General features: G+C 47.6%; 5 protein-coding genes across 5 annotated transcripts; 4 read left to right on the forward strand and 1 right to left on the reverse strand.

Moving 5' to 3' along the window:
• Positions 1-9,826: 9,826 nt before the first annotated feature.
• On the forward strand, positions 9,827-11,880 carry AO090009000492 (putative G1/S-specific cyclin Pcl5; the record flags this gene model as incomplete). The annotated part of the gene is made up of 2 exons (XM_023235492.1): positions 9,827-9,898; positions 10,189-11,880. 2 exons carry the CDS (start codon positions 9,827-9,829, stop codon positions 11,878-11,880), a joined length of 1,764 nt encoding a protein of 587 aa, XP_023088678.1.
• Positions 11,881-13,073: 1,193 nt separating this feature from the next.
• AO090009000493 (uncharacterized protein) lies at positions 13,074-13,943 on the forward strand (the record flags this gene model as incomplete). The annotated part of the gene is made up of 1 exon (XM_001816894.3): positions 13,074-13,943. The coding sequence occupies one exon, from the start codon at positions 13,074-13,076 to the stop codon at positions 13,941-13,943; it is 870 nt and encodes a 289-aa protein (XP_001816946.1).
• A 1,290-nt stretch (positions 13,944-15,233) lies between these two features.
• AO090009000495 (dienelactone hydrolase family protein) lies at positions 15,234-16,157 on the forward strand (the record flags this gene model as incomplete). The annotated part of the gene is made up of 4 exons (XM_001816895.3): positions 15,234-15,262; positions 15,319-15,389; positions 15,442-15,489; positions 15,550-16,157. The coding sequence occupies 4 exons, from the start codon at positions 15,234-15,236 to the stop codon at positions 16,155-16,157; spliced, it is 756 nt and encodes a 251-aa protein (XP_001816947.1).
• An 896-nt stretch (positions 16,158-17,053) lies between these two features.
• AO090009000496 (uncharacterized protein) lies at positions 17,054-20,022 on the forward strand (the record flags this gene model as incomplete). Its single annotated transcript, XM_023235505.1, has 2 exons — positions 17,054-17,078; positions 17,198-20,022. The coding sequence occupies 2 exons, from the start codon at positions 17,054-17,056 to the stop codon at positions 20,020-20,022; spliced, it is 2,850 nt and encodes a 949-aa protein (XP_023088679.1).
• A 5,032-nt stretch (positions 20,023-25,054) lies between these two features.
• Positions 25,055-25,533, reverse strand: AO090009000499 (uncharacterized protein; the record flags this gene model as incomplete). Its single annotated transcript, XM_023235513.1, is given in 5 exon segments — positions 25,055-25,150; positions 25,200-25,284; positions 25,290-25,347; positions 25,391-25,454; positions 25,522-25,533. Coding segments are annotated over 5 exon segments (315 nt in total).
• Between the last annotated feature and the right edge of the window lie 1,522 nt (positions 25,534-27,055).

The following is a 27,055-nucleotide window of genomic DNA, read 5'->3' on the forward strand; positions in this document are numbered from 1 at the left end:
TATCCAGGAATTTATTATCTCCGGTCTGTACATCTGGGAAACAGTACGAATGCTCCGCCTGGACCCCGACAGAGGCAAACGCAAAATCATGTACCAGCTGGTCGCCATCAATCTGGTCAGTATCCTGATGGACGTCGGCCTGCTGGTAGTTGAGTATAAGGACATGTACATCATGGAGACGATGATTAAAGGCGTGGTGTACAGCATCAAATTGAAATTGGAATTCGCCGTGCTGGGCAAGCTGGTGCATCTCGTCCGCAGCCATGTCTGGAAGACCGAGTCGGTCGCCCGCCCCACGTCGGACTTCCCCGATTTCGTCGACGCAAGTCGGGTTACATCCGATCTCACACATGCAATGCCAGCCGCACGCCACCGCTCCCACCCCTGGATGGACACGGACGATGTTTCAATCGCCATGTTCGAGCATGCCGGGCTTTCCCGAGATCATGAGACCGGCCACTCAGAGGTGTCCCATTCATGGAGCGGCGAAACCCACGCAAATCATCCGTATCCCGATCGAGAACTTAGTCCGGTGGACTTTACCTCCCTACATCAACAGAAGAGCCTCCCGTCGAAAACGTCGACAGAAAGTCCGGGGTGACACCCTAGATTCTTTTTCCCCTTTGATCCCTTACCCTCGGAACCCCCCATCTTCGTCCGTCTCCTTTACCTGACTCTCAACCACTGAGTTGTCTTTCTCAACGAATGACGAATTATGAGATCACGACATGCAAAAGCCTCTTAATATACCGAGCATATACATATACAGGACGGAAGTCTACGGTGAGTTCGGATGGACAGAACTACATACAGATACACATGGGAGGAACTCATGTACAAAGTATACAAAGTATACCCCATCACGCCCGGCTCTCGCCATTTGGACGAGATTCCTGCCGTGCATATATATACACACGGCAGATGGGCCGTATGGAGGACACAACCATGCCTAACAAATAGGCCTACCAGATGAAGCTGGATTAAAATATCCAGGTTCAAGTACATAATTCTACGTTAAAATAACAATAAACAATACCAAGTTACAAAACACACCGCTATGCATCCAGTGTATAAACTTCGGGCAATTGTCGGAGTTGCCCGCCATAGATTTGATAATCGAATTGTATATCAAACTTTGTTCCCCGCGATCCACTTCTCCATACTAACTTCTCACCTCCATGGATGTCACCCCACGTTCCGAAAGTCAATTAAATCCCAGTTCGCACGGCAAATGTATTATTGGATTGTTTCCTACGCACCTGTCTCGTCTCGATCGGGTACATCGTGAAATCCCTTGTCGGAATCGGGTTCCTAGGCGCCTAGTGTCTATTCTGGCTCCCCTCGGTCTGGTTAGTGCTCCAAGCAACAGGAATATCCAAGCTAACAATCTCTGGGTCTTTCTAAGCCGCACACGGTGATCGCCACTCAGATGCTGCACGCATCAGATAGAGCTTCGCAGCTTTTTGTTCAAGACGAAAACGGCCGAGTCAGACCGGTGTTCCTGCGGGAGAGCTCCCAGACCCTAACATATGCCCTCCTGCAATATCCGCTGTACATTGATCTGTGCGAGGCGTTGCCTCATGATATAGCTGGGATTCGGGGGCTACGCGGCAAGGCTACAGACTATGAGGATATTATATCGCACCCGCAGGCTATCCGTACGTTGCCGAGTTTATACACAAATAAGCCCTGGGTCAATTTTGCAAGGTGGAGCTGACACAGAGCTATGAGCGAACAACCACAGGAACAGACGGCGAACATGCTGGTTAAACGGTCACGCCATGACCTACGGGGTCAACCTAGGCTGAGATCTCACCTACGTGGAACTATATGGCGAGCAGGGGAAGTGAGCGCAAGGATGGTGCAGGTATATTATCTTTTCATAACTGTGGAAGGCGTTTTGGCTGTGTACGGCTTTTTATATGGCTCCACGTCGTTTTCTTATGTATATCTGTATAGTATGGGCTTCTGGGGGTTTCTGTTCGGCGTATTCGACGCAAATTCTGACTCACCAGCGAGACTCTAGGAGGTTGATGGAATCTTGATTGATTGATTGATTGATCCAAGTTAACAGATGGCAGTCTTCCTTTCTAAACTCCGTTTTGCACTCGGCGACATGTCCAGAGCTTCCGTCCACATTCGTCTTGAGCAACCTTCCAGTCGATAACTACTTCTACTCGGACTACAATGCGGCTGAGTAAGGTAAGTCGTCGTCACAAGTCCGTTTCCGGGCCGTGACTTCAGCCAAGTCTGCCCACGACTGATCGTCGCCTGGCCCGGCGGTAATAGCGGCGTGTGCGCCTATGTTGCTCCGCAGAATGGTGCCAACGGTAGTCTCGGGATCCCCGTGACGGCTCGACCATCGGCGATCCCCTGTCCCAGTGTATACAAGTCCGGGATGGTCCAAGTATCCTGATATCGGCGTGAAAGGTGTCTTGCACATATACTCTTCCGCTTCCCTGACCGTCCCGATCCCGGGTGTCAGCAATGCTATCTCGATAAATTCAGTTACATTCCTGACTTGGTAGGGGGCATATTTTAGATTTCTTGTACCGACACTGACAACTCCTTCCAATGAATAGGATCGTGGAGAAGTTTCTCGATTGGTCTGATGGCACTCTGCCGCTGGTAACTATACTGGAAGCTGTGTCTTGTAATGGTTTCATGACACGTTTCTTGGGGCGATCTGTCGTTACCGGGAGGTAGCCAATGTTATTCTGGAGTCGTGCAGCGACATCGCACTCTCGAGAGCAACACCCTGAGTATCTTCAACATAGACTTACTTTGGCAGGATGACAGGTGGGTCGTTTGGTGGGATACCTTCTGGACACAGTCCACTGATGTCTTCAAACCCTGACCTTCTCGGCCTCAAAAGCAGTTTCATCGTGATAACAGGCGTAGGCAACCCCCAGGGCATGCATTGGGTTCGAAGCCGCCCGCGGATGCGCCGAAATGAGCGCCTCGACCATCTGTTTGTTGCCTCTGTCTAACACAGGATCGTGCAGCGACGATCACAATCATCATTAGTTCTCAAAACCCCTATGTGCGCTTGTGTCTCCCGGGAGCGTTCATTCCAACACTTATGCTTAGACGGTTAGCTACAGTTATGCTTTGAATGAAGATGGGAGGTAATATAGGACACACCACGAAATGATGCCTCACGGTGACATCGATGAAGTTAACTATTGAGATGGGAGTGCCATATAATTCGCCGTATCGAAGAATCAGGCTTCTACGGTGAGGATATATCAAGTTCTTCTTCGTCAGAAAGATTTACTGCTATGCACTTTGCAGCGTCGCGGCAATCTGCTTCGTTGGGTCAAAATCACTCTCTCATGTACTGCCTCGCATTGAGCCAATAAGAGCGGCTTTTAGCCATTGGCCTCAGTGGATGTTGCCAGAGGGACGGTGTGACAAGACGTTGTCTAACCGACCAGTCCTATTTCTGATCCCGGAGATTTACGGGTAAGGGAGAACCCAAAATATTGAAAAACAATACCAAACATAGGGGAGCGAGACAGTAAGGCTCTCCATGAGGTCGGGCAAAGTGAACGTCCAGCATCGAGTCTGGTCGCCTGTGATTCTGAGAAGATTGCTGAGGCGTGAGAGGCGGAGGTGAAAGTTCACCTGTGCCACCAGTCGATGAGAGACCGAGATTTTGAGGCATGTACTAATGCTATTGTTGAATGACTGCTGTCACATTCATAGCGCGGTCAGTCCCTGTCGAACAAGTTTGGTTCTCGCTCTTCTTGTGCGAGGCCATTGGCAGGGGAATCCTTGCCCGGGCACTGTCACTACGTGTGAATCCAGTATTAATCCTGTCTGGTTGGAAATAGGACGACAACAAGCATCATGACCATAGTACTGCGGAATGATTAAAGCATCAAATGGTGGATATATTGGAAAGGCTTGTAAGGAGAGCTTCAGTCATCTCTCTTGGTGTTCTAACCAATGCAGAAAGTGCCCTTTACTCAGAAATCTCTAGGGTAGTAACTTGGCCTTTTTCACGTCGTGGTACTCGGTTGCCACATACAGCCCCTCTACTTGCGAACTAAGTTGATATCAATCTGGGTAAGAGTCCGTCTTGAGATACTCTTCTCTGACAGAGTCATATTCACTGAAACCACCCTCCGAAACGTTGATACCAAAGATAACCAAATAAAGATTATTATAAATCGCCAGGTTCAATCGATAGTGCTAATGGCCTGACAATTAATCCCGCTCACCTTCCGCACTGACAAATGACTCCAGATCATCCAAACCAAAACCAAGAAAGCAAGATTTCCACATCAACTTACGAACCGCATTTCCTGAAAGACATCCCCTTGGAGCTACGCTGGTTTCAGGCACTGGTCCTGATGGTCGATGCTAAACCTCCATACCCGAAGGTCGACAGGCCATTCAAGTACGCTAATGTCTTGTTCCTTTCCAATGAACCATCGGTGGCCTCGCTTTCATAGTCAAGCGCAGATTCTCTTATTTTATAATATTCTATGTAAGATCTGGATATTTATCGATATAATATCTAGAAAACGTATGATATTTACTCTAGAAACCCAGACAAACTATATATTCAACTTAATATAAACATAGGCTATCCACATGCGAAGCCGCCCTCTGTTCCATGAAGAGAGCATCCATCCCCCAGTCCACCTTGGTATACTTCATCCAACACGATTTATTCTTCCTATGGTATTAACAGCTAGTTACATAGAGCTGATATGATGTTCTTTCGAGATGTTATATTCACAACTGATGACACTCTACTTCACTATCGAAATATATAATGAGTAGAGGAGATGGGGTATACGCGAGGATAGCATAGGAAATTCTACTATTTATACATGGGGTAGGTGTTTTTGTTATACATAGTTCTATGACTTGGTTATACGCTGGTTCGTTAAATATATCTATCTATATTATATGGGATTTGCGGGCTTGTTACGTGTAGTTAGCATATATTCTGTCGCACCGGCGAGGCACCTATATAGGTAGACGATGGAATCTTGATTGATTGATTGACAACCGTGAATCCTGTGTTCTGGAAGGAGCATGAAAAGGTGTGTTACGTGCATGACATCTATGAGGGAGGGCAGCTGGCGGCAGTCGAGAGGTTACAGGGACTTCTCGACGAGGTGCTTGCATTTATTGAGCAAGTTTGGACCGATCGTAAGGACTTCTGTAGCGAGGATATAGCGTGTAGTGATAGATCTGAAGCATATTTAATCCCATGCTGGACAAATGGAGATATAAAGCATTAGAAGTACATTAGTTTATAACCATGTACATACATCCCTAACCGATTACTGCCCTAGATTATATCCCAAAGCTCCATAAAACACCACCATCCACTACTAATCACTAAAGGCAAAACCACACCAACCCGACATCATACCTTAGTGAATCCATCAAGCAGCATGCATGCATTAGCATACATCATCCTTCTGCAAGATGCCCAAAGGGGCGAGTGTCAAGCTTACACCATCGGTTCTAGACACGGAAGAGATTCTGTTGGCCGGACATGAACACAAGAACCAGTACTTTTCATCTCCCAGCTTTTGCTATGGAACTATGATTCCGACCCCGCAAATGATGGCATGGTGAGATTTTCTTGGGGATGGGAATTGCATCGGTTCTGGTTGGCCGTGGATGGTTTCGCTTTGAGTTCTAGGGTTCGACTAAGGTTGGGGAGGGTGTGGTTTAGCTTGTTGCACTAGTACTTCTGTTGGACTCGTGTTGATCGCGGAGTGGATATTTTTTGCTTATTGTGTACTACTGTAGCTCTTTTGATTTTGATATTGCTTGTGTGGAGAGATAGATGGGTTTTGTTTTACATGGTGGAGTTGATATGGTAGATGTGTGTGAGAGGGTGCATATATACACGACTTACTGAGATTGTAACCCTACTCACCTAAGCACAGTATAATACTTAGTAAAGAACAAGCACACCTAACCACTGGATCAAACAAATCTCACCTCCCAACCTCAACCAGACCACCCACTGTTCAAAGTCATCCCTCCATACACAGTGTATTTCATGACCAAAAGATGCGGGGCTATCGAATTCTCACCCCCCACCCTAAATCCCCCCCGGTAACAATACCCCAAGTCTCATTGGCGGGACAGCATCCACACCCCTCCTTTTTCTTCCTCGACCTCGGAAAACAAACTTCTACCCGAAGTGGACTAGACCATGACTCGATTTACTGTTGAAAGTGGGTAAGTGGTGTCATGGATTAGGTAGTGAACGACGTAAGTGGTTACTCAGCCTTTCTCTTTTTTCTTGTCAACCTTCCTTTTCGGGCGTTCGAGCTAAACTATTATTAGACTTTTTATGTTTGGGTTATGTTCTGTTATGTTCTTGTTATACTCCTTGGAGGTATGTAGGTATGGATTTGCATCGAGGCTTGGATGGTGTTTGGGGTATATTTAGATCTTTTGGATCGATGGTTACGTATGGAGGTCTGTCTATAGGGGAAAGAAGGGGGAGCGTTTGACACAGCCATAGTTTTGTGATAGTATTATTAGATTGGTGAAGTTAGTTGGAAGGAGGGTGGTGGTGGTTTAGAGAAGCTGAAAGGATGGTTATTGCATTACTCGGACATCAGGAGATCTGGACTGATGGTGGCCAGGTACAGTAAGTACCTGGTACATTCCCCGTCCAGTATGCTGCCTAGTCGATTCTACCTAAACTTCAGTACCCCAGATCATTAACTGAGGCAAAAAGGGGGGCGAAACCGAAATCTTTGCTCGGCTGGACTTTCATAAATTAATGAGACGATTAGCCGATCCAAAGTTAATAGGGGTAAGGTTACAGGTGACCTTGTGTAAGGAAGATGCATCGAAGACATGGATATGTACCTTATGATTGAGAACTTGCCATGTGCCGAGAACCTTTAGGTGGTCTTTTATTTTTTTCTCATTCATTCTGTAACCTGTTGCCTGGCGCCTGGGAACTACCGCCGTTTCGGGAATGGTGGGTTCCACAGGGACAGTTGGCTGAGTGATTCTTCTTGCACTACCGTCTCCGGTGATTACCTTAGTTGCCTATCTGCATTTCTATTGAATTGTATAACTAGTAGTCTACTAGTATACGGTAGACACGAAGGTCGGTAAATGAAAATAGGCGGTAACCAGGCACCAGGACCTGTCATGAGAGTCATAATTCAAATATTTGCTTGGGGACCTAAATTTGGTAGAATTCTGTAGGTACAGCCACGGCCTTACACTGCCTTGCTGTTTGGGCTGTCCCGAACTTAGTAAAGTGTAAAAAAAAACTTCTAATCCTCCGGTGGCGCGGACTGGCAAATGGCCAACTCCAGAAGCGGTGGTTGGCTGACCACCACCCTTTTGGGCCGTTGACGAGCGCGGCGGAGGAAACATCACTGGCTCCGGACCAAACTTCTTCGGCGGCTGGGGACAATGTTGCAGTCTGTTGCACTGGGGAAAAGGATCTCATCCTGATTCATGTCGAATAGTTCTTACGTCGTGGATATCTGGTCGCCCATTGTTGATTCGCACCTGATTATGACTCTATTGTTATTAGATGTAATATTACCGTCGGGAAGGCATGGATGTATTCTTATTAGTCTTGTCTGCAACTATCATGTTCGACAGCATGGTTGACAGCTGTACTTACTAAGGTTCTTCAAACTGCCGATATCGCGATGGATTGCCGGTCGAGTCATTCGGTTTTGATATGAGGGTACCAGTTCGATGCTCTATCTCCATACTATTGATATATGGAGAGCTACTTTTTCTGGAGAGATAGGATTTAGGTATCCACTACGATAATACCGATCGGGGGCGATTAAAATTACGATATTATCGTCTTTGGATTCTTTTTCAATGTTATGTCAAGGTATATATCAAAGTCTAGGTTATTATTAAGAGTAATATCATGCTGCATGTAACTGAGCGAGAGCGGCCCTTTACTACAGAAAGTGACCGTATTGCATGGTGACCGAGTAACATCAAAAACCGGAGGTGATCGATTCGATGAATAATGGCTATCAAATATTGAATGAACCAGATGATCAAGCCCCAGATGATGATTTGTCTTTTGATGAGAAAGAAAAATGTAATAAGAAAGTAAAAAAAGAAAAAAAGCGGATCTTTGCAATGAAATGCCCAATTCGGGCCCAGAAATCCCTATCTCGGGTGAAGAGTGAAAGAGTCATACTGTATCATCCGTTCCCGATCAACGTCCCTGCGCCCTGAACCTCTAAGTACCGCCCGTCGCCGTACTGTACGACTCAGAACACTACGTACCGCCAACAGGGCTGACTGACTGACTCTCTCCGTCTCTTCCTTCTCTCCCTCCCTCTACTTTTCCTTTCCCTCTACCAGTCATCCTTTCTGAAGAAGGGACAGACAACCTCTTTTTTTTTCTTTTCTGAAGAGTCATATCTCCCCCCTTATCTCTCATCCCATATGATTTATTTTTGTGACTATTAATCGATTTTTCTTGTTTTTCTTTTTCTTGTCACATTTTCCTCTCCGCTCATCAGTTGATTTCTATTTTTCTCAAGCTTGTTCTTTTTGGCAGAAAAACGTGGTCCCTGCGGTCCGCTCTGTTCCTCAGTTTCCGCCACTCTTGCCACAGGTCACGGTGAGTAACCCCCATTCCCTCTGGAGAATCTCCTGTTAGTCACGTTCCTTTCATATCATTCCCTTTTCCCTGGTGCCACTGGCCGAATTTCTTCCTGATCTTGAAATTTCGCCATCCCCTTTGCCTGCTCTTCCCTTCCACTTCTGGTTTTCTGACTGGGTCGCCCCCCCAGTTAGTCATTTACCTAGTCTACCGCTCCGCCCTCCGAAGAATAGGCAGCGCACCTGCGGTTCCCTGACACTTGAAGAGTCATAAGCATATGAAAAACTGGGGACTTCATAGTTGCTGACTGTACTTGTTCGCCATCAGACTATAGTCTATCGCCTCTTAAGAGCCTCTTGACAGCCAGCTGACTGCCTGGACAAGCATCAGTCTACATAAGTGGATCTGCCTGCTTGCTAACAGTCCGCCGTCGTAGCGGCTCTTTTTTATACCTACATACTCCCCACAGTATCAAGATGTACCTTGTTGTTTCGAAATACTTTGTTCCGGTCACCAGTGTTGCAGAATCCTCCGCCTTTGATCTCCGAAAGTCCGACAAGTCTGTTACTCTCATCTAGATCGATTGACTCATACAGCACCTGTCGTCCTGGAAGTCGCGTGGACCCGATACGCTTTCTACGTGTCTTTTGTCGTACGTTACTTTGGTTGATCTGCCCTGGAATCTACAACCGGTGATCGGTACAATACTTCTTGTTTGCGCCTCCCTTCGATTATTTCCACCTCCATACGTCCTACCCTAAACCTCGATATACGTTCTCACCCTCTACCTGACCTACCTTGACATCCAACGATAGTTGAATGACCTTTTAACCTCCGATCTACCCGCCCTTTTTTGATACCCATACACCCTGGCGATTTTTCTTTCCAAGGCCTGCCGTCGCCTGTGAATAAAAGACGGTTCTTGTCTTACAGCGTCTCGTTAACGGTTATTGCACAACGGTATATTTGATTTTCTCACGGTTTTTAAACGAGCGCACCTTGCCGTATCCACACAAGTTTGCCGTCCACCTGATTGGTCATTTGAGTTACTTGCTGTTTTGAAGTAAATCAGGTCATTCAACTGGATAGCTCCCCGGAATATGACAGGGATTGACGTTTTGGGTTTGAAAGATCCAAACCCTAGTGTTTCATACAGAGCGTCGTATGCGCACCCTTACGCATCGTCCATTTCCTCCTCCGCATCTTCCTCTTCGTCGTCGGTGTTCTCTCTTGATGGAGTCTCCTCCCACGGATCCATCTCTTCCGCCTCGACGAACCCGGTTGATGTCATCTGGGAAAATGACGGTGAGTACCAAACAGCAGGAAGGGGACTGGGCCCTTCGCGTGCGCCCTTGAGGGGCAACGCGGTGAAGGCTGCGGATGCCGCCGTTCCTCCGGAATTGCGTAAGCATCCGCGGCGTACAAACAGCGGTATCCAGTCTAACGGCGTGTCCTGCGCGCGGCCTCCGCCCTGTCTGCTGCGTCAGTCGGAGCGGAAAGTGAACTTTGTCGACAACCTCGTCGGTAAGTGCGGTTGAATATTTGTCGGGTACGATCCCATAGCTGAAGATTTATATCAAGACACCGCGTCGCAGATCGTCGAGACCATCTGGCCCTTGTCCGCCGTAGCGCTCCGAAGTGATTCAACTACAGGCTGCAAAGGTGTTTTGCCCCTTCGCACCTTCATCCAGGAGACGCTCCGCCGGTCGCGGACCAGTTATAGCACGTTGCAAGTGGCTTTGTACTATCTGATTAAGATTAAGCCGCACGTGCCCAGTCACGATCTGGCCCATGACCAGACTCGGAGTAAGCCCGTCTGCCGGGCTATGCAGTGTGGTCGACGCATGTTCCTTGCCGCCCTGATTCTCGCCTCCAAATACCTCCAGGACCGAAACTACTCCGCCCGCGCTTGGAGCAAAATCTCCGGTCTGAATACATTGGAGATCAACCAGAACGAGTTGATGTTTCTGCAAGCAGTGGATTGGAAACTTCACATTCCCGAAGCCACTTTCCAGCGGTGGACTGATATTGTGTTGAAGTATACTCCTGGTGCTGGTATCATACCCGGCGAAGGCCAGACTTGGCGGACAGTTATTCCAAGACTTACTCCTGAGTTGGAAGAGATCGACTTTGAGCCGATGACTCCCACAAGCATGGAGGGTTCCGATTCCGGATCGATGGCAGGCTCTCCGTCTCCTCGTGGTACCTCCATGAGAGGCTCTTTCCTCCCTTCTTTCGCGAGCGAGCCCTCCACCCTCCCGTCGGAGGCACCTGTTCTCAAGCGGACTCCCCCAACTCTTGAGCAAGCCTCCCGAGCTGACAGCTTCAATGTATCCCTTCCGTCGTTGCCACGGCTTCCTACGCTGCCTACTCCGCAGCTGACGCCCCAGTCGAGCATGGCCTCCACTCCTGCCGCGAGTGCTGGCTCCTTCTCATCTCACCGGCGCTATTTCTGCGCTGCCATGTCCCAGGCGCAAAACATGTGCATGGCGCGGTCGACGCTCGACCAGCGCCCGTCACTTTCGTTTTGCCCGAAGACAGGCTCGTTTGATAGCTACCCCACTATGGTACGCCGGTCTTCTCTGGCTCGCTCGACCTCTTCTGCGTCTTCGCCAGATTCGATGGTTTCGGATGTCTCGACTCTGTCTGCTAACTCGTCTCGGTCCTCTTCGATGTCGTCGACTACATCGGGCCCTGTCTTGCCTCGGCTGGCCATTCAGGCTACCCTTAGATGTACTAACAATTCGATGAAGGAGAGCCGGAAGGCTGTGGCCATTGCTTCCCCCATCGATGAGAGTTCTTACAACGACATTTATCAATCCCCCGAAAGCTTTACTGGGTCTACTGGACATGTTTCGGAGCTGTCTAAATTTTCACTGGGAATTCCTGTTGATATGACATCCGCTCATGAGGCTGCCCAGAGCCTTTGTGCGTTGTCTGGTTCCGCTCCTCGTGCTCCCCAGACGAATCAACAGAGCGGAAATCAGCGCCAGTGTCGGAAACGCGGTCGCGCCGGATCTGACGATTTCGCGTTGCAAAACCACGTCCGTCATCTGATGCAGTCCAATACCATTACTGAGGGCACTGTGTTGCCCGATGGAAACATGAAAGGTCTGTTCATGAACGCTGGGCCTCAGCGCACTCAATCTCTCACGGCTGCCCAACTGCACGCTCTTAATTACAACGTTCCACTTTCTGGACCGGCAGGCATGAAGCGTGCGTGCTGCGGTAGTGAAGCGAGAAAGATTGCACTGAATCCAAGCGTGCGCGCGGATTACTTAGGTTAGAGATTCGTTCGCTGGACGGAACTTTTATGCAGTGGACAGGTTCGCCTTCTGTTCTGTTCTTTTCTTTTCTTTTTTCTGTAGAAAGGAAAAGTTATTGTTTATTGCATAATATCCTGAACTCGTCGACCGAGTGATCTTGATTTAGCCTCAACGCCTACAGAGGGCGGAACCGCAGACATCCGGTGGGAAAAGTTTTGTGTGAACTTTATCTCATATCTTCTTTCGTCGGGAAACATCTCCCGTCTTGTATATACCCTGGTGTTGGTTGGATTTGGTTGGAATTCTGCGACGGAGTCTGCGTCCACCTCTGTCTGGTGCAGTGGTCCTGTAACCCGCAGTCCACTTGTGTATGATCTATGACGGGGAGGTTCTATCACTATCTTTTATCATTTACTTTGTTCCATATCGTGGATATTTATTACTATTACTACTACTATCATGAACTGGAGTGTGCGGCAATGGCAGGGTTTCTTCTTTGTGTGCTTTGTTCTCTTGGTTGTTTGTCATCTCGGTCGACGGTGTAGCGGCGGATTTAGTGTTCTACAATGCATATTTTATTTTCTGAAGGAGTTTTCTGGTCAAAGTAGGGGTTCTTCCATTGTGTCTGTGACTGGTTGATCGAGGGATATTTGGGCTTTGATCTTAATGCCTCTTTGCCTGAGGCCATCATCGGTGGATTCCATCGTAAGGCCTTTACGCAAGGAGACAACCAAGCCATGGAACCAGCTGGTAGTCGCCTCTAGTGTTCTCATGAGGCACCTATCTGACATGGTCTCGTGATAGAGGTCATGAGTCACCGAACTGGCTATTCCAGTTCTCTGTGTTTCGGTGAGCATCCGACGATCGAGTGGCGCTGCAAACTACCGGTGAGTCATTGTCATCCTAGGCAGCCTGAGGCAGGCATCAATGCCGGAGTGTGCCGGAACCTCCGGATGGAATCGGATGTTGCGCTAGTCAGGTGCACAGTACGCTTAGCTATATACGTCCTAGCGTAATCAGATAAGATCAGATCCGGCGTTGTTGCAGTTCCCCTCACAGTCACCCTCATCATCAGACCATCCGGAGTCCAATGTGAAGGGACAATTCTTGGCGTAGCTTCCTCCATAACACATCCCTTTCCTACAAGCTCTATCTTTGCTTTAAATCTCTACTTTACAGGTCTTACCCATCTACATCCAAAGCGAAGGCTCATCATGAAGGGTCTTGACCGAGGTCTCGCCCTCGTCTCCACACTAGCTTTGCTCTTCGTCCAGGCTGTAGCGGTCCCCCTCTCAGCTGCCGAAAATGCCTCCCCCGACCAGACAGTCCTAGGCGATACCTACAACTTTCCCTCGACCCCCGAAAACAATGCTGACACCTTCGAGAAAGACCCCGAGGCAGAAGCCGCACCGTCATGGTTCACTTCCACCCTGATGGCCCGCCGACTCCTCGCTCTCTCAACCACAGGCGTAGCCTCCACCATCTTCTCTCACACACCCAAGGACGTCCACGTCCCAGCCGCCGTGGCCGGCCTGTCCATCAGCCAGAAAGAATACATCTCAGACTGCGACGAGGCCCTGCCCCCTTCAAGCGGCAACGGCGGCAACGGCGACCCGACCTTCCTCGCCCTCGAAGTCGAAACCACCTTCCGCAACACCGCTGAAGGCTCTAACATCAGCATCACCCTCGACTGGTGGGACCACTTGAACGAGACCGAGCCGCTCTGGCCCGGCTTCCCGCTCAGCCCTGCCGGTCTCCCCCGCGTTACTCTCTTCGGGTACGTCGAGTCCTTCCCGTCCCCTGTCCCGGAGGACACGGAGGCGGCTCTTCGGTCCTGCTATCTTAAAGCTCACCCCGATGCCCGGGTGTGGCTGCCGGAGCGGCCGGGCTCCCCGCATAGGAGCCACTGGGTCCGCATGGTTGTCACTCAGGTTTATTGGATTGGTGGCTTCGGCGGGTTCCAGCGCATTGGGTGGATGAATGTGACTGAGTGGAAGGGTATTCGGAGGGAGGAGAGTTTGCCGGGTATTGGGGATGGACGCGGATGGGAGGATGTGAGGCTTCCTGGGGAGAAGGGGTATTAATGGTATTGATGAGTGGGTTGCGAGCTACTGGTGCTTATGCTACTGTCGATGATATACTTATGAGTATACTTATGAGTGAGAATTGTTATGATGTTGGGGGCATGAGATTACGTTGCATGAACGGACATGAGCATATGGTTTATACTTTTTTATTTGTTAGGTACAGTATCATGGCGGTAGCCTGAATAGGACTGTTATATCATTATATCGAGACTTATATCTGAAGCTATTGTAGGGGTCTAATATGAAGGGTTTATGACAGATGCGTACCCTCCGCAGTACAGAGGATTTATAGTACTAACTCAGAATGCCTACTGCCCTAACTAACAATTTTGTCGTCTAGACTAGCTGCTCTCAGACACATTATTCAGACATGCTCCCTATAAGAAAGCAGAAAGAACGAGATCCACTAATGTTAAATTACAGAACCTCTTATCCGCAAGAGGATACCAACCTGTCGAGAGCAATCAGAAGATTGAAGAATTAGATTTCTTGATTCAAATTTAGCCGGACAATATGTATCAGCTTGAGAAGTCTCGAGAAATACCCTGGCTAGTATATCGTAAGCCCGCTATCTCTTGTGTTAATATGGTACAGTGGTGGCTAGTGATAATCTTTTTGAATGCTAGCAAAAAGTGTTATTGTTATGGCATCTAGTATATAAACCTGTGACTCAAGGAATTGGGATTCTGAGCTGAAATGTATTACAGTTGATAATCGGTTCTAATATTTGATCCTGAAACCTGCGTAGTTGAAGTTCTTCAGCAGAAAGTGCTCATGGGTAAGTGTATCGAGACCCCACATATAGCGGATATTCGTTCATCCAGTGCTGAAGTAGTATTCACGACTTGAAGTCTGTCTTCACGGATAACGTTGAATATGGTAATATATAGAACATTATTCTGAACATCTACATCCTAAAATATATGTGACTATTGAAAAGTGGGTTGATATCAGCTATGTAGGTAACCGTGGACGCTGCCGAGATGTTGCGGCGATGACGTCGGTTGTCCAGGTGGGGTCAAAGCGATACCTCGGATACCTTCTGTCAAAAAAACACCGGCCTTCCTGCTTTCATCCCTCGAAAATCATTCCCTTACCATACTCAGCAACTTCCACTGACTTTACACGTCTGGTAGTCGCCAATTGTCCTGTCTTGGTTTCTTGTGCGTTGTTTCCTCACTAAATATGTTTTACAAGCAGCTTCTAACATCTCCCTTGCGAAGGTCCTTCTCGTCGTTGAAAACCCCACCATCATCATTTCGACCAATTCATTGCTCTTCTGCCGCCATGTCTGGTGTTAGCAAAGCCTGTTGCTCGTGAGTATTTTTACCTTTCAAGATTGACAGTATCGAACTATACTAATAGTTTGCAGTATCCCTCCCATTGTCCCCAAGGGCTACCAGGCCAAGGGTGAATACAAGACCATCAATGGCTTGAAGACATGTATGTTTCAGTTTAGATGGCTTAGTTTACTGCTTTTATTGACAGCTCTTAGACGTCACTGGTCCGGAAAATGCCTCCAAGGCTATCCTAGTCATCTACGGTGCGTAAAAACTACTCGCCATCGACACCCCGCACCCACATAGCTAAGAAAAGTCAATAGACATCTTCGGTTTCTTCGACCAGACCATCCAGGGAGCCGACATTCTCGCCACTGCCAATGAGCAAAAGTACCGGGTCTTCATGCCCGACTTTTTCGAAGGCGAGCCCGCCGACATTACCTGGTTCCCTCCCCAGAACGATGACCACAAGCAGAAACTCGGCAATTTCTTCCAGACCAAGGCCGCGCCCCCAAGCACCCTCTCTAAGATCCCAGATGTTGTCTCCGAAGCCAACAAGCTCGCCCCCAACGGCGAGTTCGGGTCCTGGTCGATCCTGGGCTACTGCTGGGGTGGAAAGATCACCGCCCTGGCCTCGGGCAAGGACAACAAGATCTTCAAGGCCGCCGTGCAGTGCCACCCCGCTATGCTTGCCCCAGAAGATGCGAAGTCGGTCTCAATCCCCATGGCCGTGCTCGCGTCCAAGGATGAGAACCCGAAGGATGTCCAGGACTTCGGCTCCAACCTGAAGAAGGAGAACTACGTTGAGACTTTCTCCACTCAGATCCACGGCTGGATGGCAGCCCGTTCGAACCTCGAGGACGCTGAAGTCCGCAAAGAGTACGAGAGGGGATACAAGACTGTTTTGGAATTCCTTCACAAGCACGCTTAAGCGAAGATATTGGACTAAATAACTCTGGAGGACTTCGGAATAATCTAATGACTGATGCCTTGCTGTCCTTTTAGTTTATTGTCTTCGAGGGAAAAAATTGCACATATTTATGATTTACCATTTTATATGAACGTGGGCGTACGTATTTTAGACTGATGAGTTGGTTGACATTAGTGGGCATCAACCACGTTATACTAGACCATGTCACAATGCCTTTTGATTAAGGTACATTGTGTAATCACGTACTCCGAATATTAATGCCATTCGGCCCGATTAGCGCATAAATCGGGCGTCAGATGTCTAATTGCCCCATTACTTGTCATGCCATGTAGATAAAACCGTCCCTGAGGTTCCTACTAAATCAGGTAACTTCGGCCGGCCCGTGGTTTGCCCGACGTCATCGATTATCACTGCCCGTCACTTCCAACTCAACTTCTTCCTTTGTTCTAGACCTTGTCCCTGCATTAGCAATATAAGTCTTGTATATATAATAAGCGCCGTCACAAGAGTTGATTCTTCGCCGTGTAAATGAGGATATCGCTTGACAATCAGTTCCTACGCTGCGGATCGCTTGTCTTTGGGCACCAACTTATAGCCGGCTTACCTCGGCATGCCGAACAGCCAGAAATTCTTTTCTCAGCTATAAACTAGGTATAGGCATACAAAACACGTTACTTCAATACAACTCGAAGCGAAAGACGATGTCTTTCTTTTTTGGCCGTCGGCATTCTGTCTCTGGTGCGCCAGCAGAGGACGATGGCGTGCCTAGGAATCCGAATTTGAGATTGAGAAGAAGGGCATCTGTTCCGAATGCGCCGAGTCAGACTCGTGGCACTCATGACAGGAATGTGTTCCAAGATCTGTTCCGGAGACATCGAGATGATTCAGAATCGGAGATGTCGACAGTGGAGAGGGACCATGGTAGTGTAAGCTTTCCTTCTCGATTATATTCCACCCAGATAGTCTCATTTAGAATTTGGAGTGGATCTGACCGTAGAAACAGACTCATGCAAACCAATCTAAGCAATCAACGGCAACAGCTGCCAAAAGTCATACGGGTTCCCAGAGCTCCCCGCATGCGCATGAACCGTCTGCGAAGGGACACAACCAAGAGGGTGTTAATAATGCTACGCCGTCATCTGAATATGCGCTCAGCAAAAAAGAAATCGAGACTCTTTTCTCAGGAGCCCCATTCTTCCTCCTTGAAAGGGGCAAGTATGACCATCATTACCCACAGGTGATCTTCCCCTTCGATGACCACGATCCTACTATTCAAAATTTGTGGGACCGAAAACCACTGCCTCATCCGTCGTATACTCTATGTACGTTGCATGCTCATCTACCTGTTCCAGACAGGTGGGTAATCTCCAAAGATGAGCCGATACATCTTAATAGTTGGAAGAAGACCGGAGGCGCTAAAAGAGCGACTTTCGACATCGGAATTTTTGAAGTACCAAACATGCTGTCAATGAATGGAAAGGACCCAGGAGCGGTTGGGTTTCGTCATTTCCTAGAGCTCCCGGTTGCGGATGCTGTGCGCTACCCTGAAGAGCCAAAGGGGAAATTGAATTACATACAACTTTCCTCGATTCCAGCCTCGGAGGTATATGAACTGATGGAGCATTATCATGACGTTTATGCACTGTCTGGGGGCGCTCCATATGACCGGAAACAGTTGCTCTGCGATGGCCCATCTGCCTGGAAAAAGATCGGCGTACGGGACATTAATCTACAGTGCTTAGTGGAACGCCTGCGGACGTTAACAAACCTTCGTCGTGAACTATTACACGGAAAGAAAGCAACCACGATCCTTGATACCGAATCTACCCGAGACTTATACAGTGGCCTATTCACTAAATTCCTCTACCCTCCATCCAAACCTCTGCTCGCGGACTCCAGCCTGGCTCATAGCCTCAAATCTCAAATTAAGGCTTTGACCATGACCCTCGCCGCAAGGAACGCGTGGGTGGATTTTAGTCTTCCCGAGTGGCGTTTATATGCAGGACAGCTGCTGTGGGAAGCCGGTCCTCATCCGGACGGTGATCTCTTGGACCCTTCTACGTGCTCAAAACCCTGGATGCATCCAACGCTCGAGCGCAGGTGGCTCCTTATCCAGATGCTCCTCGCCGCGGAACTGCTTCTCCGTCTCGATGCCACTGTCCGGGTGGGGATTCTGGATAATTCCAAGGAATTGCAGATCACCGTTCAAGACATAGATGATTTCGAGAAGCTACGGAGCGGAAAGGTAGACTGGGACTTGGTGGTGGTACGACGCTTTATGGATACGTTTGACATTAGCTACAGGGCCGACGAGCCTGACCATCCTGGCTTCGACCCCGTAGAACACACGGGAAACTCGAGAGGTGAAAAGAATCACGAGAAGAATTCACGCTCTTTCTTCGAAAATTTGCTCCACAGATCGTTGTCTGGCTCAGCCGCCGAGTCCACTGAGTCAGCCTGGAACTGCAGTCTGGTCCCAACATACCTCGACCAACAGCTCCAAGGGTTACTTGTGTTTGGTCAAGAGATTGGCTGGCCAGGACTTGATGGACTCAGAGCGGGCCTGGAGTCTGCGATTGGGTCGGGTCAAATGAGTGAAGCAGTCACTAATGCGTATAATAAACCAGTACACAATATGCTGCCAGCCGAAGCTGGTGCGCCTCTTAGTAAAGAGGAAATGCATACCAGAAGCCCATCCCGCCGGTGGATAGCCCTCCACTGCTCTCAAGATCAGAAGGCTTCTGTGCAGCTTGGTGGTTGGATTACCCGCAGCTGGCTGTCCGGCTTTGTTTTCCCCGGAGAGCAGATCAGCCACCTCCTCATGGCTACGATATTGGAGAATGACTCAGATGCTCTCGCGAAACTAGGGCCCATTGCAAACCTCTACGGTGGATTTGCGTACAATGGAATGACTTGGTGGAGCAAAGAGTGTGTTGTCGGTCGAGTCCTGGCCAGTCTGGAAGATACGAAAGAGTGCTTGGGCTGGATAAGGAGCGCGGTTGTGCCTAAAGATGCCTGGACAGTTCAGCCGCTGGACAATTCATGGTTCGAGGTTTCTGTTCAACCGCCTCTGTCAATGCCTGGAAAGCCGCGCATCCGTCAGGGGAATAAATTAGCGTATGAATCAACACCACTTGGGCGTGGTGAGCGAGTCAGCGGCGCATTCTCCTTACCGTTGGACTCCCCGTTGGAGAAAGAACCGAAGAACGTAGTCTTCGAGACATTGACATTCTCTGGAAAGGACGGGCAGTCATTGGAAAACACGCCGCATCCCATCGTCGACAGAGCCCTTATGACCTTTTCGATCGCCTCAGGAACTGACTCACCCTGGAAAGTCTCCTTCCAACTGAGGTACAACGTCCGGTTCATCACGTCTCACGAATGCCGCCCACCGGGCAACTTCATATCATATCACTGCGCATGCCCCACTGGGAGTGGCACATCAACGCCGTCCAGCAGTTCAAGCCCCCGACATCACCACCGTCTCCCAGGCCACCCTCTCCACAGCGGGTACAAATATAAACACATATCGCTAGACTCCCTCCCCGAGCACTGTGTCCCTGACGACGCTTTCCTTGAGGGCAGTCACCACAACAACCACAGCAACCACAGCAACCATCACAAGAAGCACGAAGTGCTCATCGTCGACGCGCGTGGCGGCCACGACAGGGAAACCTTCGCCCGAGCGTGGTGCGCTTCACTTGGATATCATGCTCTTATTGGCAGAGTTGGACGGACGTGTCTAGCGTGCTGCATCAGAGAAGCCAGGGCTATTAGCGTGAAAGTCGTTCTGCGCGTGGATGGCGGTGTCAATCGGTCTCCGTATCCGTCTTCTCAGACGTTGCCTGGTCTGAAGGAGATCTAATAAGCGTTTATCCGTTGGTGAGTTAATGCTGTAGTTGGGAGTGCTATAGTGAGGGGTGAGGGGTATTATTTGGATTGGAGTAGGTTATATATATGGGTATTATAATAAGAGTTTATTTATTTATTTTTCTCTTCTACCAAAGGATTGATTGAAATGCATCCCACGCAGAGTGCAGAGTATCAAGTCTACCATGAAACAACCTCTACCAAGGATCCCTCACAGAATGTAAAACAGTCACAAGTAAAGAATATAAAAGAAACCTCAATCAAAATATACAAAAAGCCAATAGATCACATATTATTCCATCTGATCACACAAGCGAGGTATACGGAGTAGTAAGTAAACCTCCAGCTAAAGTATACATGTTTCTACTACCGCCGCACCCAATCACTCCCAAACCCCATATAATTCCGATATACATACTTCTAATTAGTACTTACTACTTACTACCCAAATCTCAAACCAAGAAAGAAGAACCACCTCCAAACCCCAATCAATACCCAAACTCCAATCTCCAAACACCAAACCCAATAACAACCAGCATCCATCCTACATTTCTTCTCAAGAAAGAAGAAACAAAAATCTCGGCTAGTAAAGAGGTAACCACCTCCCGAAACTAAACCCAAACTAAACCAAACACACCACCTTCTTCAAATCACAACCCAAGAAACTCCTCATCCTAGTCTCAGTGCACCCCCAAGACATAACCCCCCACTACTCTAGCCTCTATAGTCCTCATGCATTCATTGAAACGCAGAGCATACCCGAATCGAGTCAAGTGCCCGGCCATGGTGAAACGACGAAGGATTCTGGACTCGCGCTACGGGGTTTTTGAGTTTGTGTTTGGGTTTGGCTCTTTACGTGGCTTTTGCTTTTGTTTTTGCTTTTGGGTTTAGTTTGATTTTGGTTTTGGTTTTGGTTTTGGTTTTGGTTTAACAGTGTGGGTTTAGGTTTGGGTCTAGGTTGTGGAGGGGGTTAGCCTGATATGGTTATTGGTGCTGTTGTTGCTTGGTTTCTTTTTGTACCTTGGTGGTTTTTGGTGGTGGGGGTGTGATTAAGGTGTGGGTTAGTTTGGTTTTATTTGGGGGGTTGGTGTTGCTTTGCTTGGTTTCTTTGTGTGTTTTGTGTAGTTGGAGTATATGGGGTGTTGGAAGGGGTTATTGTTGTGGTTTTTGGTTGAGTGAGTATCTTGTTCTTGTGAGAATGCTGGTTCTGATCTCTGTGGTAGATAAGGGAGAGACTGGAATGGGAAGGTGGTTTATCTGTGATGGGTGTTTGTGTTCTCGTTACGGTTGAGACTGATAGGAGTCGTATATCTAGGCAAGTTGTAGGTTATCCTTGATATTTCGCATAAGAATGAGGGGGTGGTAGTGTTTAGTCTGGTTGAAGTATAAGGATGTTAGTATCAGCAGGTATGAATGATCTGGTGTGGTGCTTGTGTTAGTGTTCGACCCTCCGAGTTGGAGATGGAAATGTTGGTATACTCTGCCAATTGTAGAACTGATCGTGTACTGTCATGAAGCTATTGTAAGTTCAACGGTTTTGATACACATAGAGCTCGGTATCTGGGATAACTAATATCTTCAGTCATTGGACTGACACTTATTCTTTGTTTCCCTGGTATTCGTGAAGAGGCTGGAGTCGTTATACATCTACCCTGGCAATTCAAATAGGACAAGGTTCCGTCTTCAGAAAGTAGCTGGGAATAAGCGCATTGTAGTCATGCTATCCCATCCTTGGAGACAGTCCCTAAATGATTTTTTAATGATAGTGTTCCCAGTTCACAGGGCCAGGACATAAGTATAACCAACTTACCTCCAATTATTCTTTCCTAGTGCAGAAAGTAGACAGCCTTGTCTAGACAATGTCTTGCATCCAGGTATGCCGTACAGACCGAGTGGATACTGATATGGGGGCGTTCTGCACGAACGGAGATGCCTAATCAGGCAGACTGATTTCGCCGTCCCACAACACACGAACAAGAGCAACAAAATTTGTAAGAGCTGGATTTCGTTCAGGTGTCTGATCCGTTTCTTATCCGGGTGTAGTTGTTCTTTCGTAGTTTGAGATAGGTGTTTTCATATTCACATTGTACGTTGCGTGTACGTGTACTGGAGACGAAGGACTCATGAATCCCTGAGGGTCCGAATAGAGTCGCGTAGACTTTCTCATCGTCGCTATGACTTCTCATCAGTAGACTATTAGACAAACCCTCGCAAGTAAACTGATAAGGCTGCCCAGTTACACTTAACTAGTAACGATTTGGTCGTATGTAGTAGTGAGTAGCTGTCGGCGACCGAAATAGATCAAGGTGTCAACACTCCAATAACGCTTGCTTCGCTCCGCTGCGCAATAAAACAACCAGTATTAACCTCACCGACAGATATCCCCGGCAGTCAACCAGGGAATATACCCGATAGTCCCACAGCGACGGGGACCTTCGCTCATGGACCAGGCATGCTGGATACGGCCCCTCCGAGTGGAGACCTCACCGAAGCTCTAAATCTGCACCATATGCGATGAAATTAAGCTGGCACTAGAGTCGAGCCGCTCGATTGACACAGGGTGCAAGACATCGGTCCCTGAGGCGGGTAGTTCCGCTCGTTGCGTTCCTGTTCCGGCATAGTTATCATGGCATTATGGGGCGTGGTCTTGGTGTTGGTCGATGTCTAGATCGTTGACCAGAGACACCAAGCTGCGGGTCATATATCCGCAGGTAATGGGGGTTCACTGTTAAGAACACTTTGCGTCGATAGGGGTGGAAAGGGAAGGATTACGGAAGAGGATCACGTTTTTCCTGTGCTGAAGATTGTTCATCATGTTGACCAATGGGAATGCCAGCGTCGATTGAACAAGACGCAGGTACTGTACTTCATGCGGATTGGTTGGTTACAGACATGAAGGATGCGCTGCGCCAAGTTCAGCCGGCCAAATTACTCTGAGTACACCTCAGCTACGCAACAGCTCCTTTAACCATGTACGGTAGAAAGTCCGTTTCGCGCTGGATGGTCCGGATATCGTCCCTAATGGGAACGCGATGCATGCGTGTAAACCAGCGACGGTGACCAAGGAACGGTGGTTCGCAGACCAAGACGATCCATTGCCGATCGACATACCATGACAAGCATGTGCAAGCATCCAGAAGGGCCCTAGAAGCCCCAGGGGAAATTATCAACCATGGAAATTACATTTCGGAGGGAGGATGGCATCGCACTATGACAAGGGCTCTAGTCTGAATCGGTCGCTAGGTCCGGGCAGGAGAACATCATTGGTATTTCTTGTTGGTTTGTTTTTGCTCAAGTGATCGTGGATTGAGTTACAGTTGGATCCGTGGCACTGAGAAGTACCGTACTTATTAAACTACTGTGGAAAGCAAGCCATCGTTGTTGGTAAGGTCTCGAACGGAGAACTCCGTATATTAGTTTGACTTAGGGTTCGTGGAGTTGGATCGGACTAAAAATCCTGCCCTTAGAGAGAGTGCCATTTCGATGAGGCAAACCCCCGAGGCCACCAATCATCGGCGGCAGGGAAGATTTATCCTCGGAGAAATTCTGGAGGTAAAGTGGTAAATGAGAATGGATATTAGTCCCTGCAGCAAGAAAGTGGAGGGAGTCTTACCGAGGGTTGAAACGGAGCTGTGCCCATGTGTCAGGAAAGTAGGGGTTCTATCTATAGTAATCCATCTCCATACTTTAAATTACTTCTTGCATGGTTCAAAGTAGATATCCGGAACCCTACATCATACATACTGGAGTCATTGCTCTGTGAGAGAATCTGGCGGCTGCACTTTAGTCCAGAGTCATATCCAATGAGACAAACAAGCTCATCGATGTATTGACCCCCGTTTGTTTCATCTTAGAGTGGGCGTTAGCAGATGGAGTAGCGATAGATTAATGATAGATTAATTTTCGGCGATCTCGTCAACGTCGCTTACGTATATCGCCCGATCCCACTGCACAGACTGACCAAACGAGGAATTTTCACGGCTATAGCAGTTCCTACTATGAATCCGCCACAATTTTGGGAGTTATTTTGGTTCAGTTTGATTTATTTTCTTTTATTCATTTATTTTCTCTTCTCTCATCTTTTCCTAACTGGTGCTTCCCTCCGCAATACGAGGCGATCCAGAGAAGTGAAGCGACAACAATCACGCAGAAAAAGAAAGCAAGGAGAAAAATTCTATTCGATTGACACTCGGAGATGATACTCGGTCGGTATAAAATCTCCCCTAGTCTCTGGATACGTAGAATTGACCAAGACTAAACACAATTCGGATGGTATCATCTCCATCATCGACCAACGTTATCCTCATTAATCGTGATCTCAAGCGGTTCCTTTCCCTATTAGGAGACGCTAAAGGAACGGCCTTACTAAGTATAGAAGCTAAACCAACTCCAAGCCCGACGTCTCCTCACATGGGCTCGGGTTTCGCTTGCAGGAAGTGAAAGAAAAAAAAAAAAAAAAAAAAGACCAGTTTCATCGGTAGACTGCCGAAAGCGTTAAGTGGTCGGGCATTGGAGACTAAATTAAGACCCGAGTCTAATCTCTGGTTCACCCTCATTTACTTACGTAGAACCTTGGAAGGCGGATGCCCGCGGACACTCTCCGTGGACCCTGAGATTAAGCAATGCTTGAGCTTCGTCGTCGGTTGCTTGAACAGGAGCTCCTAATTCTATTCTCCATATCTATGGGGATGTGGGAGATGGAGGGTTCTTGGCTGGTCGTAATACGCGATCGCGAATCAGGAAATAATGATGATAATACTGAGTAATAATAACGCATACTTGCGTACGTCCGGTTAGAGATTGACTTTCCTGACGGAGGCGATTGGTAGGGTGGCATTGATAATGTAACGGTGATGGAGATATTGATATATTCGTTGGATATACCTACTATAAAGAAGAGACTAGAGTTGCATTGTTACGGTTCTTAATATCGACGGCGGCTTAAGTCTGTGCTGAGATGGTGCGCCGTGTGTCATTCTATTAGTTACCAATCAAATGGTCTTGTAAGCCATAGGGCAACGGCTAATTTACTGGGAAGGACCATGAGGCTTTTTATATTTGCTTTTATTATATCCTATATGATGGCTGTAAACACATAGCTTGTACATCAGCAGTGGTGTTAACTTTTTTTTTGTTTAATTTTTATTTCTTTTCTTTGTAAAAGTCCCTTACAGACCAGTGTACTAAGCCAAGAATCGCCAGACGCCCTAAGATGCAGATATGATCCTTAATTAAACCTTGACCGGCCCACCCCTTTCTGACAGATCTGTACTCCAGAGAACGAAGAGTCGGACAAAGTATGCACGGTGATCAATATTGCCTGCAGGAGAGGGTGTGATATTTTCCGACCAATGCAATAAAACAGAATTGCTTGTTTTGCAATGTAGTCCAGAAGTTAATATATTTGTTTGTAGCAACCTCATACCACTGTAATGAATGACAAGAGTTGAAAAAAAATATAGAAGAAAAAATATTATCAAGATAAAGGTGAAACGCTCATCCTCATTAATACATCGTGTGGAATCCCCATTCATCGACTGGGATGACGATGAAATTAGTCCCTGCCCCATAGCCTGGGGCTGTTCGACTGACGCTGATTGGTGAACCATAAAAAAACGATGACGACTCCAGGGCTTCTCGAAGCTCAGCAAAGTTTCGAGGGTCCGTTTCGACTTGCTCGCTAAGCCTCTTTGGGTTCCCTGAACACGCAGCCAAACTTCTCAGCACCCAAAGGGGAAGCTCTTCTACGCCAAGGCATCGTTCATTGGCTTCATCCACCGCCAGCCCCATAAACCCTTCACCAATCACAACCGGTAGGGCTCTGGCCAAACGAGGGAGTTAAATTTAATGTCTCCGAGTCAGGCTCCAATTTACCCCCCCATCTTTTCTACTCCTTCAAGATTACCCATGATTGACAGGTCGTAGACTTTTTCAGGTATCTGGACTTTCATCGATGGGTTCTGATTCTCCTTTTTAGTTTTTTATTTTATTTTCTTATTTACCCTTTCAACCTTTTCTTTGCCCCTTAACCAACTCACTGGGAGGGGAGAGAGAGAGGAGAGTAATGGGGAAACATGCCTGGCGAAGACTCGAAGGAAAAAGAAACCCCCACATCCCCCACTATTCCTGTTACAGATGTCTGTCACAGGCCTCTGGGACCATGGTTGCGTTGAATTGGGACGAACCACCGCCTGGAGTGGCTGGAGAAGGTCAGGGGAGAGAGGGGGGGGGATATCCGATGGCCTGATGGAATATTGACGGGTTTTATATCTCTCACGCAGAACGGTGTATTAGGGACAGTAGACATGGGGAGATTGCAGGGAATCGCATAATCGTACAAAGTATTAGGGTACAACATCAGACAACTGAACAAGAGGGATTTGGCAACCCTTTAATTCCAGCCTGAAAGAAAGAAAGGAAAGGGAGTCCTTGGGTCCAATGTATCAACAGGGCCAATGGCGTTCCACAGCCACATTCCAATCATTGTTCCTGACAAGACTTTCAACGTCACCGGAGTGGGTGGATTGGAATCTATCTGGGGAAAGGGTGTTCAATATAGATTAGAACAAGTGATAATAATAGGAATCACATTCATCATCATCATCCTTGCACATACATTAGACTGATTTGTTTTTTATTTTTTAAATAAAAAAAAGAAAAAATTCAGAGAGATTGAGGTGTTTCATCTGCAGTTTAGGGCATAGTGCTATTCTTTTAGGCTGTTTTATTATTCAGGGTCTGATTCTGGAAGGTCTCCATCCAGTATGTAATTCCATGGGGGAGGGATTCATCATCCTCAATTCACTCTGCCCATCTATAATTATCTTTAGTATATTCACTGTCCAGATTATGTTCATGATTCCTTTCCTGTTTGGCTCATCTCTGTTATCCACTCTCGAATTTTTTTTCTTTTTCTTTTTTCCCTCTCTTTTTTTTTTTTTTTTTTTTTTTTTTTTTTTTTTTTTTTTTTTTTTTTTAATTTTTTACTCCGTATTTTCCCTCATTTTCTTTTTGCATTTTTATTTTAT

Source organism: Aspergillus oryzae, chromosome 1, assembly GCF_000184455.2.
Source record: "Aspergillus oryzae RIB40 DNA, chromosome 1".
Taxonomy (NCBI): Eukaryota; Fungi; Ascomycota; class Eurotiomycetes; order Eurotiales; family Aspergillaceae; genus Aspergillus; species Aspergillus oryzae.